This window comes from Lepus europaeus, chromosome 5 (genome assembly GCF_033115175.1).
Source record: "Lepus europaeus isolate LE1 chromosome 5, mLepTim1.pri, whole genome shotgun sequence".
NCBI lineage: Eukaryota > Metazoa > Chordata > Mammalia > Lagomorpha > Leporidae > Lepus > Lepus europaeus.
The window spans coordinates 26,982,380-26,997,732 of record NC_084831.1 but is presented as its reverse complement, the minus strand read 5'-3'; the positions used below and the strand labels follow the sequence as shown (position 1 = coordinate 26,997,732).

The 15,353-nt window shown below is 55.3% G+C and overlaps 1 protein-coding gene across 3 annotated transcripts in view; it reads left to right on the top strand.

Moving 5' to 3' along the window:
- DLGAP3 (DLG associated protein 3) overlaps positions 1-15,353 on the top strand; it is a 116,281-nt gene that overhangs the window by 56,731 nt on the left and 44,197 nt on the right. For all 3 annotated transcript variants that reach the window (XM_062193250.1, XM_062193249.1, XM_062193251.1), the window contains exons 2-3: positions 12,370-12,449; positions 13,785-14,942. In XM_062193250.1, the coding sequence (XP_062049234.1) occupies positions 13,836-14,942 (1,107 nt within the window). In that variant the 5' untranslated portion in view covers positions 12,370-12,449; positions 13,785-13,835. The remainder of the gene's footprint in view (positions 1-12,369; positions 12,450-13,784; positions 14,943-15,353) is intronic.

Sequence of the window (15,353 nt, the reverse complement as noted above, 5' to 3'; positions counted from 1 at the left end):
CCTTCCAGGTTCTGGGGTGTAAAGTGCCTCCCGCCACTCTCCTCCCTGATCTGGGCTAGGGGCCGTGCACTGCAGCCGCTCCCCTCCCACCTGGGTTGCGAGCATGGGGGTTGGGCCGGAACAGCCGCCAGAGCCGCCCACCTGCCCGCGGTGTCATGGCAACGACTCTGCCCACGTGGACGATGAGGAAAGGGAGGAGAAGGAGGAGAGGAGGCTTCACGGAAGACATGAGGATGGGAGGGGGCTTCTCAGGGTCCTGCCTGCCGGCCCCTCTCCCCTGTGGCTTGCCCCAGCCCTAGCTCCTTTCAGCCCCAGAATCCCCAGGGCAGGGCGGGGCTGGTGCTCCAGCCCTGGCCTCACAGTGTGGATGTCCTTGGGTGTCCTAAGTAACGATGACCTCAGCCTCCCATGCTGTGGGGCCCTGAGTCCTGGGGGACATGGGGCTTTGGCACGTGCAGGCCTCTCCTTCTCCCCCCACCCCGAACATCGGGGATGCGGGGATGGTGCATGGGGCTGAGGGGATGAGAGCCCGACCTACTTCTCCATTTTCTCACTATTTTTCAAAAGGAAAATGACCCACTTTTCAGCCAATCGGACTGGGGCCTGTTCCCAGGCTGATTCCCTGAGCCCCCCTGCTCAGGCCTCTGCCCCATCCTCAGCCTCTTCGCCACGTGCTGGACCCACTTCCTAGGGAGGCAGGTGCACCTGTGTGGAGTGGTTCTTCCCTGCCAGCTGCAGGGGCTCGGGGAGGAGCCTGTTCCCCATGCGGCAGGGTGGGCCCTGCCCTGACTGATCCCCCTCCAGCCCAGCTCTGGGTGCGCATGGTGCCCTGCCTCAGCCCTGTGCATTTCGGGTGTCTTATCTACCAATCCTATACGTACCCAGGATGCCCCTTGTGGAGGGGCAGGGAGGGCTCTGAGAAGGGTGGCAGGGCACCCTGCCCCTTGTTTCACCCTGTTTTAATGGGTGATAGTGGGCTGTCTTCCCAACCTGCCCCATTTCTCCAGAGCGAGGGAGAGCCCATGGCATTGGAGAACACACCTGTCCATCTGTCTGTCTGCCTGCCTGCAGGAGTTCCTCCCACGGACCCCTCCTGGAGGGTTCTGTCTGAGCCTCTCCTCTAAACTCCTCCCCTCTCCAGGATATTGGTCTGGGCCTCAGAGCCCCCACCCTCCCTCAGCTATATTGGCCTGGGCTGGCTTGGGGGGTGATTAGGGATTTAATTATGTAGTTTCTCCAGCTCAGTAGATTAATTCCATCCATCACAGGCGGGCCCAGCCTTCTCCCCCTCTCTGGGCTGCCTGGCCGAGCCCAGAGGGAGGGAGCAGCATTGCTCACCTGGGTCTAGTATTGGATCTGGGGACAATGGATAAAGTTCTTGTTGAGGAGAGGATTTGGTGTATGACATTGAGCAGGTGAGGGTGCCTGGGAGCTGTGAAGTCAATGTGTGCATCTGTTCTGTCATGGGCAGACACATGTGAACAGGTATGTGAGGTTCCTGTCTCTGCGGCTGCCGTGCACTCAAGCATCAGTGTCAATAGCATGAGAATGCACACGTGTACGAGCTCTGGTGGGAGCAAGTTCGTGTGTATTTGTGTCCATGATGTGATGATAACACCCTAGATGGGGACTGATGTTATGTAAGTTGTGTGTGGATGATTGTGTAGCTGGGTAGTTTGCGTCTAGGTGAACACACGTGTTAAGTGGTGGGCGAGCAGTCTTGGGGGAACATGTATGGCTGTGTGTGAGGAAGGGATGAATGGGGTGGAGGTTTTCTGAAGCTTACTGATGAATCAGGGCACCCTGAGGGGCCACCTGCTGGCCTCCAGTTTGATCAGAGAGTTGTACAGCTTTGGACATGCTCTGTTCAGCCTTAGACTTGGTCTCCTAGCAGTGGGGAAGCTCTGGACTCAGATGAGTTGAATCCCTCTCCTACCACCTGTGTGACTTTGGACAATCTTCTTTACATTTCTGGGTCTCAGTCTCTTCACCTGTGAAATGGGAGTTACGGTACCTGCTGTGGAGGGTAGATGTGAGAACCACAGAGGAAGAGCAGCTCAAGAACTCAGCACAGTGCCTGCACAGGACAGGCATTGAAAGAGCTCAGCCTGAGGCTCACAGTCGAAAGACACCAGGAGCTGTGTGGTGTGTGGTGTGTTCAGTGCTTCCGCCCATCCTGCGCTGTGCTGCAGAGTGGCCCTCCTGCCTAGGCTTGCATGTTGCCCTGGGAAGGACCCTCCCAGCTCTTTGGGGAAACGCTGTCCCTGAGACCAGCTCTGCCTGCTGCAGGGAGTCACTTTCCTCCTGTTTCTCCTCCTCTCCCGATGCAGTAAATGTGTGCACTGCTTCTCAGTGGCTCAGCCGCTGACCTGGAACTCATTGAGCACCTACTGCATGCCACGTTTGTCTAAGCAGGGATAGATTGCATAAATGTTGGCCTTCAGGTAGCTCACAGCCTGCAAACAAATATTTACCCTACTGTGGGGAAGATCGGGAACCCAAGAGGAGGTGGCGAGTGCCATGTCCTAAGATTGACAGGGAGAGTGTGTTAGGGAAGGCGAAGCCATGAAGACAGGGCTGTGGAGGGGCGGGGATCCTGAAGTCACCGCTGCCTCCTCACCCCGTTACCTTCCTGCTGTGTCTTTAGCTCCAGGCTCTCTTCTCTCCTGCTAAGCCCAGAGATCTAGAGAGGAGAGCTCAGATTTCTGAGGTTGGGGCAAAGTCTGGCAGAGCCAAAAAACAGGAGGTACTACCCTGGGAGCCTGCAGTCAGCCAGCCAGTGCACCTTCATGAGGCTGCGTGGCGCCCAGTCTTGTGCTTCCCTGTGTGTGGGGGGGCCAGAAGGAGGGGACAGGCCCTGGAGCTGGAAGCCCCTGTACTCATGCCGAGAGCTTACAGGACAGTGTGCCAACCCAGGAGGCAGCCATAAGCTCTGGACCTTGTAGGGGCACTGGACACCTTGGATGGGGGTAGGAAAGGCCATGAACTTGGACCTTGTTACTCTCTGGTGCTCTCAGAAGGCTCTGGAGGCCAGGGTATCACCAGCCCAAATCACAAACGAGAAGGTGCTAGAGTTTGGAGATACAGGCACCAGCTGCCTTGGCGGGATAGGCTTAGTTACTTGTTGGTGCAGTCTAAGGAGGTAGGTCTTGTTATCCCTGTGGTACAGATGAGAAAAGTGAGTCTCAGACAAGCTGCTCCTGCTCCTGCCAGTGGGCTGGGCTAGATGGTTGAAGGTGGATGATTGTCTCTTTCATACCCAGCTGTGAGGTCCCTGGGCTTTCCCTTCTAGCTCTCTGGACCTGGGAGACCACTGGCGCTGGCTGCAGGGGTCAGTGGAGGGGTCTGTGAATTAAAGTCCTTTAGTTCTCCAAGATGCCACCATCCTTGGCAATTGGGCTGTCCTCAGTCTCAATGAATGGCAGGGCTTCAAGAAAAAAACCCCAGGCAGGGGCCAGTGCCATGGTATAGTGGGTCAAGCCACCCATCTGCAATGCCAGCATCCCATATGGGTGCTGGTTCTTTTTTTTTTTTTTTTTTTTTTTGACAGGCAGAGTTAGACAGCAAGAGAGAGAGAGAGACAGAGGGAAAGGTCTTCCTTCCGTTGGTTCACTCCCCAAATGGCCACTATGGCCGGTGCACTGCGCCGATCCGAAGCCAGGAGCCAGGTGCTTCCTCCTGGTCTCCCATGTGGGTGCAGGGCCCAAGCACTTGGGCCATCCTCCACTGCACTCCCGGGCCACAGCAGAGAGCTGAACTGGAAGAGGAGCAACCGGGACAGAATCCAGTGCCCCAACCAGGACTAGAACCGGGGTACAGGTACCGCAGGTGGAGGATTAGCCAAGTGAGCCACGGCGCCAGCCATGGGTGCTGGTTCTTGTCCTGGCTGCTCCATTTTCTGATCTAGATCCATGGGAAAAGCAGCAGAAGATGGTCCAGGTGTTTGGGCTCCTGCTACCCACATGGGAGACCCGGCTCCTGGCTTCAGCCTGGCCCAGCACTGACTGTTGCGGCCATCTGGGGAGTGAACTAGCAGATGGAAGATCAATCTCTCTCTCTCTGTAACTCTGACTTTTCAAAATAAATAAATCAGGAAGAAAGAAAGAAAGAAAGAAAGAAAGAAAGAAAGAAAGAAAGAAAGAAAGAAAGAAAGAAGGAAGGAAGGAAGGAAGGAAGGAAGGAAGGAAGGAAGGAAGGAAGGAAGGAAAGAACGAGCCCAGGCAAACAGAAATTCCTAGATGAAACACGTGCCTTTTCAGAGTACCTATTTCTGATCCAGACCTGAGTCAAGTATGGCTACAATCTTTCTCTGAGGCCCTGTTTCTAGGTCTGACTCATGTAAGTGTTTTTTTCTAGTGATTAGTAGCAGTGAGTCCTGTGTATGGTGTGGGACACCTTATCTTATTTATCTTAATCCTGTGACATCACAGTGAGAAAGGGACTATTCTTACTCCCGTTTTAAATGAGGGCACTGAACTTGCGAGCAACGAAAGGACTTCCTCAAGGCTACACATCCAGTAACTGGTGGACCTGGGATACGAACTCGAAAAGTTTAGCTGAAGCCCCAGTACTCATCGTCTGTCCCCAGCTGCCCCTGGCCAGGTGCCTGTAGGAGTTCTGGTCCTGGGAGTCCTCCTTCTCAGCAGTGGCCAGGCTCAAATAAGGCCTCTGCAGAGGGGCACGGGCAGGACGAAGCAGCTTGGCCTGCAAACTGTTTCAGCTGACAGAGAGGAAAGAGGGAACAGAGAGTGGGACAGAAGCACTTGGCCATGCTGCGTCTGGGGTCTGGGGCGCCGTGAGGCTGATGACCATGCCACACTGTCTCAGAGCAGCCTTGGGGAAGGAAGACGAAGTCCACGGTGTGCTTCTCGTGCCTCCTGTCCACGTGGCGTCTGCAGGGGAGGGGGCTGGGATCCTTGGGGTGTGGGTCAAGTGACCTCCTTGGGGCTGGGTGAAGGAGCCTGAGCCTCGCTCTACAGTTTAGCCCTGCAAGTCCCTGCCCACAGCCTCGGCCCCTCTCTGTAGTGGCAGAAGTGCCACCTTTTCCCTTCTTTCTCTTTGTGCATCCCCATCCCCCAAAACCTTTCCTGAATTATGCAGAGGGTACATTTTGGATAGACCTAGATAAACATGATGAGCAGGGCTGGGTTTGAAGACTGGACATTTTTTTAAAAAGATGTTTTTATTCATTTGAAAGGCAGGGTTACAGAGTGGGAGGTGTGAGAGAGAGAGAGAGAGAGAGAGGGAGAGAGAGAGAGAGAGAGAGAGAGAGAAAGGTCTTCCATCTGATTGTTCACTCCCCAAATGACTGCAACAGCTGGGGCTGGGCTGGGCCAAAGCCAGAAGCCAGGAGCCAGGAGCTTCTACTCTCCCAGGCACATTAGCTGGGAGCCGGATCAGAAGTGGAGCAGCAGGGGCTCAAACAGGCGCTCATGTGCGATGCCAGCATTGAAGGTGGCAGCTTAACCTGTTGTACCACAATGCCAGCTCCAGAGGCTGGGCTTCTGATACCAAGCCCTCCAGAGCTCTCCAAAGCCTTTTGAGGGAAAGGCATGGAGGTCCTTTCTGTGGGTCCTGAGTGTGCAGGAATAGAGTGGATGAGGGCAGCAAGGGAAGACATTCATTCATGATTCATACAATGGTCTTTTAAAATATTTATTTATTTGAGAGGCATAGTTACAGAGAGAGGAGAGGCAGAGAGAGGTCTTCCATCCACTCTCTCTCCAAATGCAATGATCAGAGCTGGACTGACCCAGGATCCAGGAGATTCCTCTGGGTCTCCCATGCAGGTGCAGGGGCCCAAGGACTTGGGCCATCCTCTACTGCTTTCCCAGGCCATCAGCAGGGAGCTGGATCACAAGTGGAGCACCCGGGACTTGAACAGGTGCCCAGATGGGATGCCGGTGCCGCAGGTGGATACTTAACCTACTATGCCACAGCACTGGCATAGAAGTTATTCTTTTTTTTTTCTTTTTCCCTGCAGCACTTGTTAGTACCAGACATTGCTCTAGACATTTTGGGACACTACAGGGCATTAGACAGACATGGTCCTTGCCCTTCTGGGATTTCTGTTCTGCCAGGGGAAGACATATACATGTGTGATAGAGGAAGGCATTTCAAGGAGCAGTGAGTGCTGTGCGGGCAAGAAACAGGGTGAGGTAGAGCAAGCCCAGGTGATGGCCTCGCATTTCATGGGAACTTCTCTGTGAGCTGAGCCCCGAAAGATGAGATGGAGGGAGCCCTGGGAGTATCTGGGGCAGAGTGTTCCATCAGAGAGAACATCAAGTGCAGAGCCCCCTGAGGTGGGATTTTCAAGCAGATTGTAGGTGGTGTGGGTTATTCATGGGCCGCAAGCTGGCTGTTGGGTCAGGTGATGCATTTAGTGTCGTGTCTGCCTGCCTGCGGTGGGTGTTTTGCAACATTATCTATAAAGTTCCTGCCCCGAGACCCCAGCAAGACTTGAATGAATTAAGCAATAAAAGGGAAGGCGTAAAACTGCAAATCTCCCTCCTTCTGTTCTATGCCTTCTTCTCCTCCACTTTCTCGGCCAGCGAGGGTAGGAGGAGGATTTTCCTCGGGGTCCTGAGGGCTGGGGTTGGGCACAAGACGTGCTGAGTCCTCAGCAAGAGTGGGTGGAGGGGCAGTTGTGGGGTAGTGGGGCTTAAGAGGTTGACGGATGCCAGGACTAAGGCCCCAGCTCAGCCACAGAGACCCTGCCAAGGGTGTTCAGCAAAGCCAGTGTCAGGTTGGTCAAAGGGGCTGAGGCAGAACTGGGTGCTGGAGGCGACGAGGGGCCCTGGGAGGCGTGCCTGTGTTGTAGTCCGAGGCTCTGTGTTGGGGCTGCCAGTGGCTGGCCCGTTCACAGTGAATATACAGCTCCAGCCAGCCAAGGCGCTGCCAGTTCAGGGGTTGGTGGTGAACTGGACAGGGAAACTGAGGCAGAATCTCAGGACACTGGTTAGGCCAACTCAGGACAAAACTTGGCACTTGGCACTTTGGGGTCACAGGGGCACACTTAGCTCTCCGACAGGAATGGAGGGGCCCAGACTTTGAGCAACAAGACGAAATCTATGCTGGCACAGATGTGGGGATGACCTCATGTGCTCCATGTGACCCCCCAACAAGAGAGTATCAGCACCCTGTGGACCACAATGTCCAGCCTGTGGCTTTTCCAGAGAGCTTTCTAGGGGAGGAAGAAATTAGCTAATAGTGGGTTTTGAAGTTTTTATCTTTGCCCAAGACATCACTTTGTGTCAACCTAGGAGACACTGGTTGATGCCAAACACATCTGGATCCCAGGATGCCTAGATGTGGATAATCTTGAGTGAGAACCGCTTATCTTTTCCCCAGCAGAGCATCTGTTGTCCCAGGGAGATTGTGACCTACCCAAGGTCACACTTAGGGAGGAAGTGATAAACGTGAATAAGGAAAGCTACCTTTATGGAGTATTTGCCACGTGCCAGGCACAGTGCTAAGGGACTTGATGACCGTCATGTCACGGCTTTAATATTAGCCACATCTTGCAGATGAGAAGCTTGGTGAAGAGAGGTACATCACCTGCCCAAGTGCACACAGCGAGTGAGTGAGTGGGAAGGGATCTGCACGCAGATCATCTGATGACAGCGTCCACGTGGCAAGGTGCTTTGATCCGGGGAGCTCATGAGTCACTCATGAAAGGGAAGTCAGCCGATGTGGCTGGGCAGGGCCCTGGGGGAGAGGAGGAGAAAGCACTGGCTGCTTCCTGTGCAGGCCTTTTCCTTCTCCCCTTCTCCATCCTTTTTCTGGACGGTAATTGCTTGGGGCCGTGACAGCCTCTTGGCGAAGTACACAGCTGGTTTCCCAGTGAGATTTGTAACAACAACCCCGCCAGGCTGGCAGCCCCCAGCAAGTTCCGGTTTAAGAAACTAATTGCCGGATTGTGTAGTTGGTGCTAAATTGGGTAATTTCTTGGTGACGGCATCTGTGCCACTTCTTACATTCCCAGATAGATTCGAGCTGCATCAGAGGAGAATTTGTCACACACGGCACCCTCCCAGGCTCCTTCGCTCCCCACTTCCCAGCCAGCCACAGGCAACTGCACAACTGGTGTTACCCTCGGCCCAGAGGGTCGCCATCTGGGGGTCTCCCCGCGGCCAGGCACAGCAGAGGGAGGACTTGGTGCAGTGAAACGGGGAGAGTGACACCCGCACCCACAGTTGTGCCAAGGGCTTCAGGGAGCTTGCTATCTTCTGTTCTTAGCTGACCTTGGACTTGGCATAAACTCAGTGCTCGGCACGCAGGGGAAGAGGCCAAACCATGCTGTCTGGTTAGCTCTGGAGTGTGAAGTTGCTTTTTTTTTTTTTTTTTAATTTGTTTCCTTGCCTTTTTTTTTTTTTTTTTTTTTTTTTGGCGGGGAGGGGGTATGTGGAGATTCACATTTCTTACCTGGTTTACCTTAGATTGGCGTTTAATAAGTTTGATTCTCTGAGCTAGTGGCATAGGTAGGAGAAAAGCGCAGTCTTTGGAGTCAGGGTTTGACTTCTGGCTTTGCCTCTGACTCTGAGTGTGACCTTGGGCAGGTCAATTAGCCCCTAGAAGCCTGAGCTGCTTCTGCAAACTAGAAGAGGGGATGCTACCTATCTCTTGGGATAGTTGTGGGAATGAAATCAAATAGCAGAAGCCAAAAAAGCAGAAGCAAGGCCGAATAGTGGAAAACAAAGTCTCGTTTGTAGCCTCTCAGTCACTCAACAAACACCCACCATATGCCAAGCATTATTTGAAGGGCTGGGGAGAATATAGTGGACAGAACAGATAAAACTCCTAAAGCTATGGGCGGAACAGCCCATCCCGGAATCACACACATTTAAAATGGTGATGATAGAAGAACTAGTCACAGGGTCAGCGCTGTGGTCAAATAAGTAAAGCCACTGCCTGCAATGCCAGCATCCCATATGGGCACCAGTTTGAGTCTCAGCTGCTCCACTTCGGATCTAGCACTCTGCCCTGGCCTGGGAAAGCAGTAGAGGAGGGCCGAAGTCCTTGGGCCCCTACATATTGGAGACCCAGAATAAGCTCTGGGCTCCTGGCTTCAGACGGCTCAGCTCCAGCAGTTGTAGCCATTCGGGGAGTGAACCAGCGGATGGAAGGTTCTCTCTCTCTCTCTCTCTCTCTCTCTCTCTCTCTCTCTGCCTCTCTCTAACTCTGCCTTCCAGATAAATAAATACATCTTAAAAAAATAAAGAAGAAGAAGAAGAGCTAGCCAGGCGCACGGTGCCTTGAGAGCAAGCAGCGGGGGAATCTGACCTCGTCAGAGAGGCAGAGAACGCTTCCCTGAGGAAGTAAACAACTGGGTTGAGGTCTGAGGGCATGTCAGAGACAGCGAGGCAGAGGTGGGCGGGAGCAGCTCTCCGGATAGGGGACCCAGGCCCCGTGACGTGAGGGATCATGAGATTGGAAAAAAAAAAAAAAAAAAAAGATGGTGTGGCTGGAGCCGAGAAAGCACGGCCGGCAGGAGTGGGAGTGGAGGTGGGGAGAGGAGGGCACTGGGGAAAGTGGGAGGGGCCAGGCCTGGTGGGACAGGTGAAGGTATCTTACCCTGAGAACATCAAAAAGCCGATAAGGACAGTTTTTGGGAGAGAAGCGACGTGGTTGGGCATGACAGTCGGGATGGGAGCAGGGAGAGCAGTTAGGGGCCAGCGGCTGCTCCCGCAGGCAAGGATGTTCTGTGATAGAGTTGGGTTCGCCAGCGGTGCTTCTGCGTCAAATGCAGAAAACAGGCCCAACGGAGGCTTAAATAAAGAGTTTATTCCTCGTCACACACAGCCCTGGAGAAAAGCAACCGTTTGCGTTGGTACCACGGCTCGCTGGCGCCGGGCCGGCCATCTCTGCAGCTCTGCAGGCGACTGTGTCATGGCGGCTGACGCTGGCTCTGGCCGCTGTGATTGTGTGCAAGCTGAAAAGAAGAGGGGCGAAGGCGGCCTTATGCCCCTTTTGTCACCAGTGCAAACTTTCCCCCAGAAACCTCGCTTGCATCAGTTTGCTGAAACGGAATCCTGGGGCCTCCAGGAGCCTGGGACAGGGAACAGGGGCTTGGGAGTGAGTCTTATGGATAGCGGACAGCGCTTTGGTGGGCCTGGACCTAAGTGGCAGCCAAATCCATAGCCTTTGGTGATGTATCATATTGTTAACTGCCTCCTTCCTTCTTTTTCTTTCCCATTGATCATGTTCAGTAATGGGCTGGGGGTGGGGGTAGGGGTGAAGGAATGTGGACTGCAAAGCCCAATGCATAGCAGAATCTAGTCCTATTCATTAAATCTCTTCTTCAGGAAACTCATAAACGGGCGAGTCTCGTGCCCTGAAATTTGGATTTGGTTATATTGTTAACTGTTTGGGCACTGGGGGTTTCGAATATCCAGCACAAAGCCTTCACGTGAGAGATTATGTTGTGTAAGCAGTTTCATGTGCATTGTGTCATTTGTTATTCATTGAAGTCCTCGACAGGTGAGCAGGTGGCATTAGACTTAGGCGCGGTCATTTGTCTGGTGTCTCATGCTTCTGTAGGACACAGGTGAGGGAGTCAGGGTGATCTCCCTGGAGAGGGGTGGTCACAGAGGCCCAGCTCCCAGCACAGGGCCTGGAGGACCAGGAATGATGCCAGAGAGAGTGAGGACGGCTCGTCGGCTTTGGCAGCAGCGCCTGTGGGAAGCTGGGGTGAAAGGGGCCTCTGGGGACATCCACCACTGGGAGGTTGAGTGGAAGGCTCCAGCTTGATGTGACCACAGACACAGCCATGGCGATGCTGTGGCCTCCTGGCAGCCTGGCCTTTTGTGCTGTGAGTCCCAGACACAGGAGCATCCCACAGACCAAGGCCCAGGCTGCTCGAGCTTCTTTCCAAGTGGACAGCTGATTCCAGGTGCCTTTCTAACCACTGTGTGAGGCCTTCTTGGTCTGAAGTTCCCTCAGGTTCCCCAGAGAAGGGCAGTGGGGCAGGTGATATGCGTGACGTCACCCGGTCTCCCTCCAGGCCACACGAGCAGCAGCTGCTCCAGCGCAGGCCCGGGGTGGGTGTGTCTCACTCTCTCCACTGTGGAAGATTTCCAGCAGATTCCACCATCTTCTTCATTGTCTCCCATCCCTCAGGGCCAGGAAGTTCTTCCTGACGTCTGACTGTGTCTCTTCCACTACTATTAATCATGCTTGCAAAGCTCTCCCTTCTTTCTGACATCCCCGTGTCTAATAATGGCATCATTAGTCTTCCAGTCACGGCTGCTACAAACTTCAGAGTCGTCTTCCTTTCTCTCTCTCTCTTTCTCTCGTCTTCCCGGTATTTGCCAGCCCCTAACTGCCTAGTGGAGCTCTCCCAGCCTGCCCCTCAGGATTCCTTAGCTGTGCACCTCTTCTGTCTTGCTCCTGCTCTTTCCTGTGCTGGCTGTGACAGCTCCCACAGCGCCTTTGTCTTTGGAACACATGGCCATTGTGTACTCCAAACACCCTCTTCTTTGGGAAGTCCTCCTTGATTTCCCTCCGTTGACTGCAGTCTGGCCCTCATCTAAGCTAGCCTAGCGTTTTGGTACCTTGGCCCAGCACAGTCATGTAGTCATCTCCTTTGTGAACGTTTGTTAAGGGCCAGCCCTGGGCTGAGGCCTGAACTAGGTGCTGGAGAGCCAGAGAGGAGTTGGTTCCTGCCCTGCCGAAGACCCTGTTCTAGTTGGGAAGCAGAAACCGAAGCAGACGATTGCAGTGCAGTGTGGTAGCTGCTTTCATGGAGGTGCCCAGGGTGCTGTAAAAGCCCAGTAGAGAGGCATAACCCAGAATAAGAGTACAGAAAGTCTTCAAGGGGAGCTGGGGCTCAACATGAGTAAGTGTTAGCCAGGAGGAGACGTTGGGGGTGGATGGCAAGAGATTCTAGGAGGGAACAGCTTGTGCAGAAGCACAGGGACCTGAAATAACTCTGTCACGTGACAAGTTGCTCCTGTGTTCGACTCTAACCCCCTTGAGGACAGGTGCACCCTTAAATTCTCTCTGTACGCTTCTCACTCAGACCCTTGCTTATGGTAGCTGTTCAGGAAAATGCTTGTGGGGTGGAATGCTATTTGAGGGCTATGAAAATGCAGTGGCTCAGCACCATGGACAGATCATACAGACACCTGCAGTTGGAGGTAGTCCAACCTATATGCTCATTTGCATGTATTTGCATAATGAAGCCAACTTCATTTCCCTGGGGGTCCAAAGGCTCTGCATCATGGGGGATCCAATCAGTCCTGGTCTCGGGGGTTGGGAAGGGAAACTGGCAGGGCCAGAGACGGGTCCTCTGAGGATTCTGGGAATCTTCCCCATCTCCACCCCTCACCCCCCACACCTTTTGCTGACCGCCTCTTTCTTTGTTGTCAGGAGCCAGTCCTGAGCCTTCTGAAGGTAGGATTCTGCCTGGCAGTGGGGATCCTGACGTCGAGGATGGGACACCCCGGTTGGTGAGTGGTAGGAGAGCCTGGGAGATGGGGGTCAGAGTCAGGTTCTCAAATCAGAGTATCTAGGGTTTGAACTGATTCTGAGTGACCTGCTTACTGAGTTTGGGACCTCACCGTATGGAGCTTCACCTTCCCGTGGGTAGTATGACACTTGCAGCGCTTCAGCGAGGTTAGAGACTAGGGATGCACAGTGCCTGCTACATGGCGAGTGCTCGGGAAATAGTAGGAGATGCACTCTGAGCAGGATCTGGAAGAAGCCTGGGCCCGTACGGGTGTGGGGAGGCAGTGGTGGGGAGGAGGGGAGAGCGAGGCTCGGAGGTGCTGCTGTCTGGACTCTGGGAGGCTGTCAACCTCTCCTGGTCAGCAGATGGCCCAGGAGCCTGGTCTGGGATGAGGGAGGGCGCCGTCTGCCAGCTCCTCAGTCCCTGTCCCTCCTGCTGTCACCCCCTCCTGCCGTAGCTCCTGTCCTGGCAGCTCCTGGAGTCCTGATTAGAGGCGGCTCTTGCTGAGAGCTGACCTCTCTGTCCTGTAGCCCTGGCCAGCCTGGGATGGGGGCCAGGGGCACTGATTCCAGAGCTTTTTCTGCATCGCCTCCTTGCCTTGCCACTGTTCTTGGGAGGAGGAACTCCTGGGTTCCAGTCCTGGTTCAGGACTCGGATGCTCGCTTATGTAGCTGGCCATCCTCTGTGACTCTGTCCAGTGGAACGGGAGTGGGGAATGGGGACAATATTTGTAATCTAGAGGAGGAGGGAGGGAGGAGGGCTGTCTCAGGTTTCCTTCCTCCTTTAGTCTTGAGGGGAGGGAGAAGGAACCTGCAGCCAGGTAGAAGGAAGCAGGGGAGGGTGGTTTGCGGCAGCACGGTGCTGGGTATGGAGTTTTGGGGCCAGTGCTGTCCTAGGTCCAGAGGCCTGGCCCCTGCTGCCAAGGGGCATGGGAAGGGGGGTTGGGGCATAATGTAGCTCTGGATCAGTTTACCACAAGTCGGTTTGTTAAAGGCTGGCTCAGTGATGGCCTGATTTCTTGCAATAATTTGTCTGTCTGCCTGGGTCTCCTCTTTTTGGTGATCTAAGGATATTTACAAATGCATCTGGCCGAGGGCGCTTCTTCTCGTGCATAAGTATTTATCAGATGTGCGGCCTTTGGTGGGTGCTGCGATTGTTTTGCGCCCTTGTGACTGCTTTGAGGATTTTGTAGCCCATTTGTGGAAAGATGACACAGTTAATCACAATCATTGGACAGCACGTCACCTGGAGGGAGTGGGGCATGCCGAAGACAAGGTGGCTGCACACGAGTGGCTTGTTGCTCAATCCCAACCCCCTTTTCTCCCTGTTTCCCCAGGACGTTCCTGGGGCCCGGCCCCCAACACTATGAAGAGCCTTTGCTGAGGCCATGAGGGGTTACCATGGCGACCGAGGCAGCCATCCCCGCCCAGCCCGCTTTGCCGAGCAGCAGCTTACGGATGTGGGCCCAGCTGCCAGGGCCCCATACCTGCTGGGCTCTAGGGAGGCCTTCGCCACCGAGCCCCGCTTCTGCGCCCCGAGAGCTGGCCTGGGACACCTTTCTCCCGAAGGGCCTCTGAGCCTCAGTGAGGGGCCATCGGGAGGCCCTGAGGGAGGGCCGGGGGGGGCCGGGGTTGGGGGGGGCAGTAGCACCTTCCCCAGGATGTACCCTGGCCAGGGCCCTTTTGACACCTGTGAAGACTGTGTGGGCCACCCACAGGGCAAGGGTGCCCCCCGCCTGCCCCCCACACTCCTGGATCAGTTTGAGAAGCAGTTGCCAGTTCAACAAGATGGCTTCCACACGCTCCCATACCAGCGAGGGCCCACCGCGGCTGGGCCCGGGCCGGGGCAGGGCTCTGGCGCTGCTCCTGAGGCCCGAAGTGAGAGCCCCAGCCGCATCCGGCACCTGGTTCACTCTGTGCAGAAGCTCTTTGCCAAGTCCCACTCTCTGGAGGCGCCGGGGAAGCGGGACTATAATGGGCCCAAGGCAGAGGGAAGAGGTGGCTCCGGGGGAGACAGCTACCCTGGCCCCGGCTCTGGCGGCCCACACACTTCCCATCACCACCATCACCACCACCACCACCACCACCACCAGTCCCGGCACAGCAAGAGGAGCAAGAGCAAGGACCGCAAGGGGGACGGGCGGCACCAGGCCAAGGCCGCGGGCTGGTGGAGCTCCGACGACAACTTGGACAGTGACAGCGGCTTCCTGGCGGGGGGGCGGCCCCCCGGGGAGCCTGGTGGTCCCTTCTGCCTGGAGGCTCCAGACGGGTCCTACCGGGACTTGAGCTTCAAGGGGCGCTCAGGCGGGTCAGAAGGCCGCTGCCTTGCCTGCACTGGGATGTCCATGTCGCTGGATGGACAGTCGGTCAAGAGAAGTGCCTGGCACACCATGATGGTCAGCCAGGGCCGGGATGGATACCCAGGGGCCGGGCCAGGCAAGGGGCTCTTGGGTCCAGAGGCCAAGGCCAAAGCCAGGACTTATCACTATCTGCAGGTGAGGCTCTGGTGAGGGTGGGGAGCAGGGTCCTCAGTCCTCACCAGTCCTGTCACTCAGGGAACAGTGGGAACAGTGGAAAGGGTTGGATTGGGGGCAGGTGTCCCTGTGATTGGGGGTGGCAGGGCTGGAGGCAGGGCCTCTGCTCTGCTTCATTGTATCACCCTGAGAACCTTTTAGGGCCTCAGTGTCCCCAGCTTCTAGTCTGACAGTTCACATCAGCTACAGGAAGGCTTTCCCTAGTCCTGTTGCTTGGGCTGAGCCGGGCTGACCCTTAAGTGGGGAGGCAGTGGACAGGACACTGTGGCGCTCTCTGGCTACAGCTGCCCTCAACACTGGAGGCCATGGTGGGAAGCAGTCTTCCTGCCCCAATGCCTTTTCCAGACCTCTGCTCACCTGGCAGACAGCCTG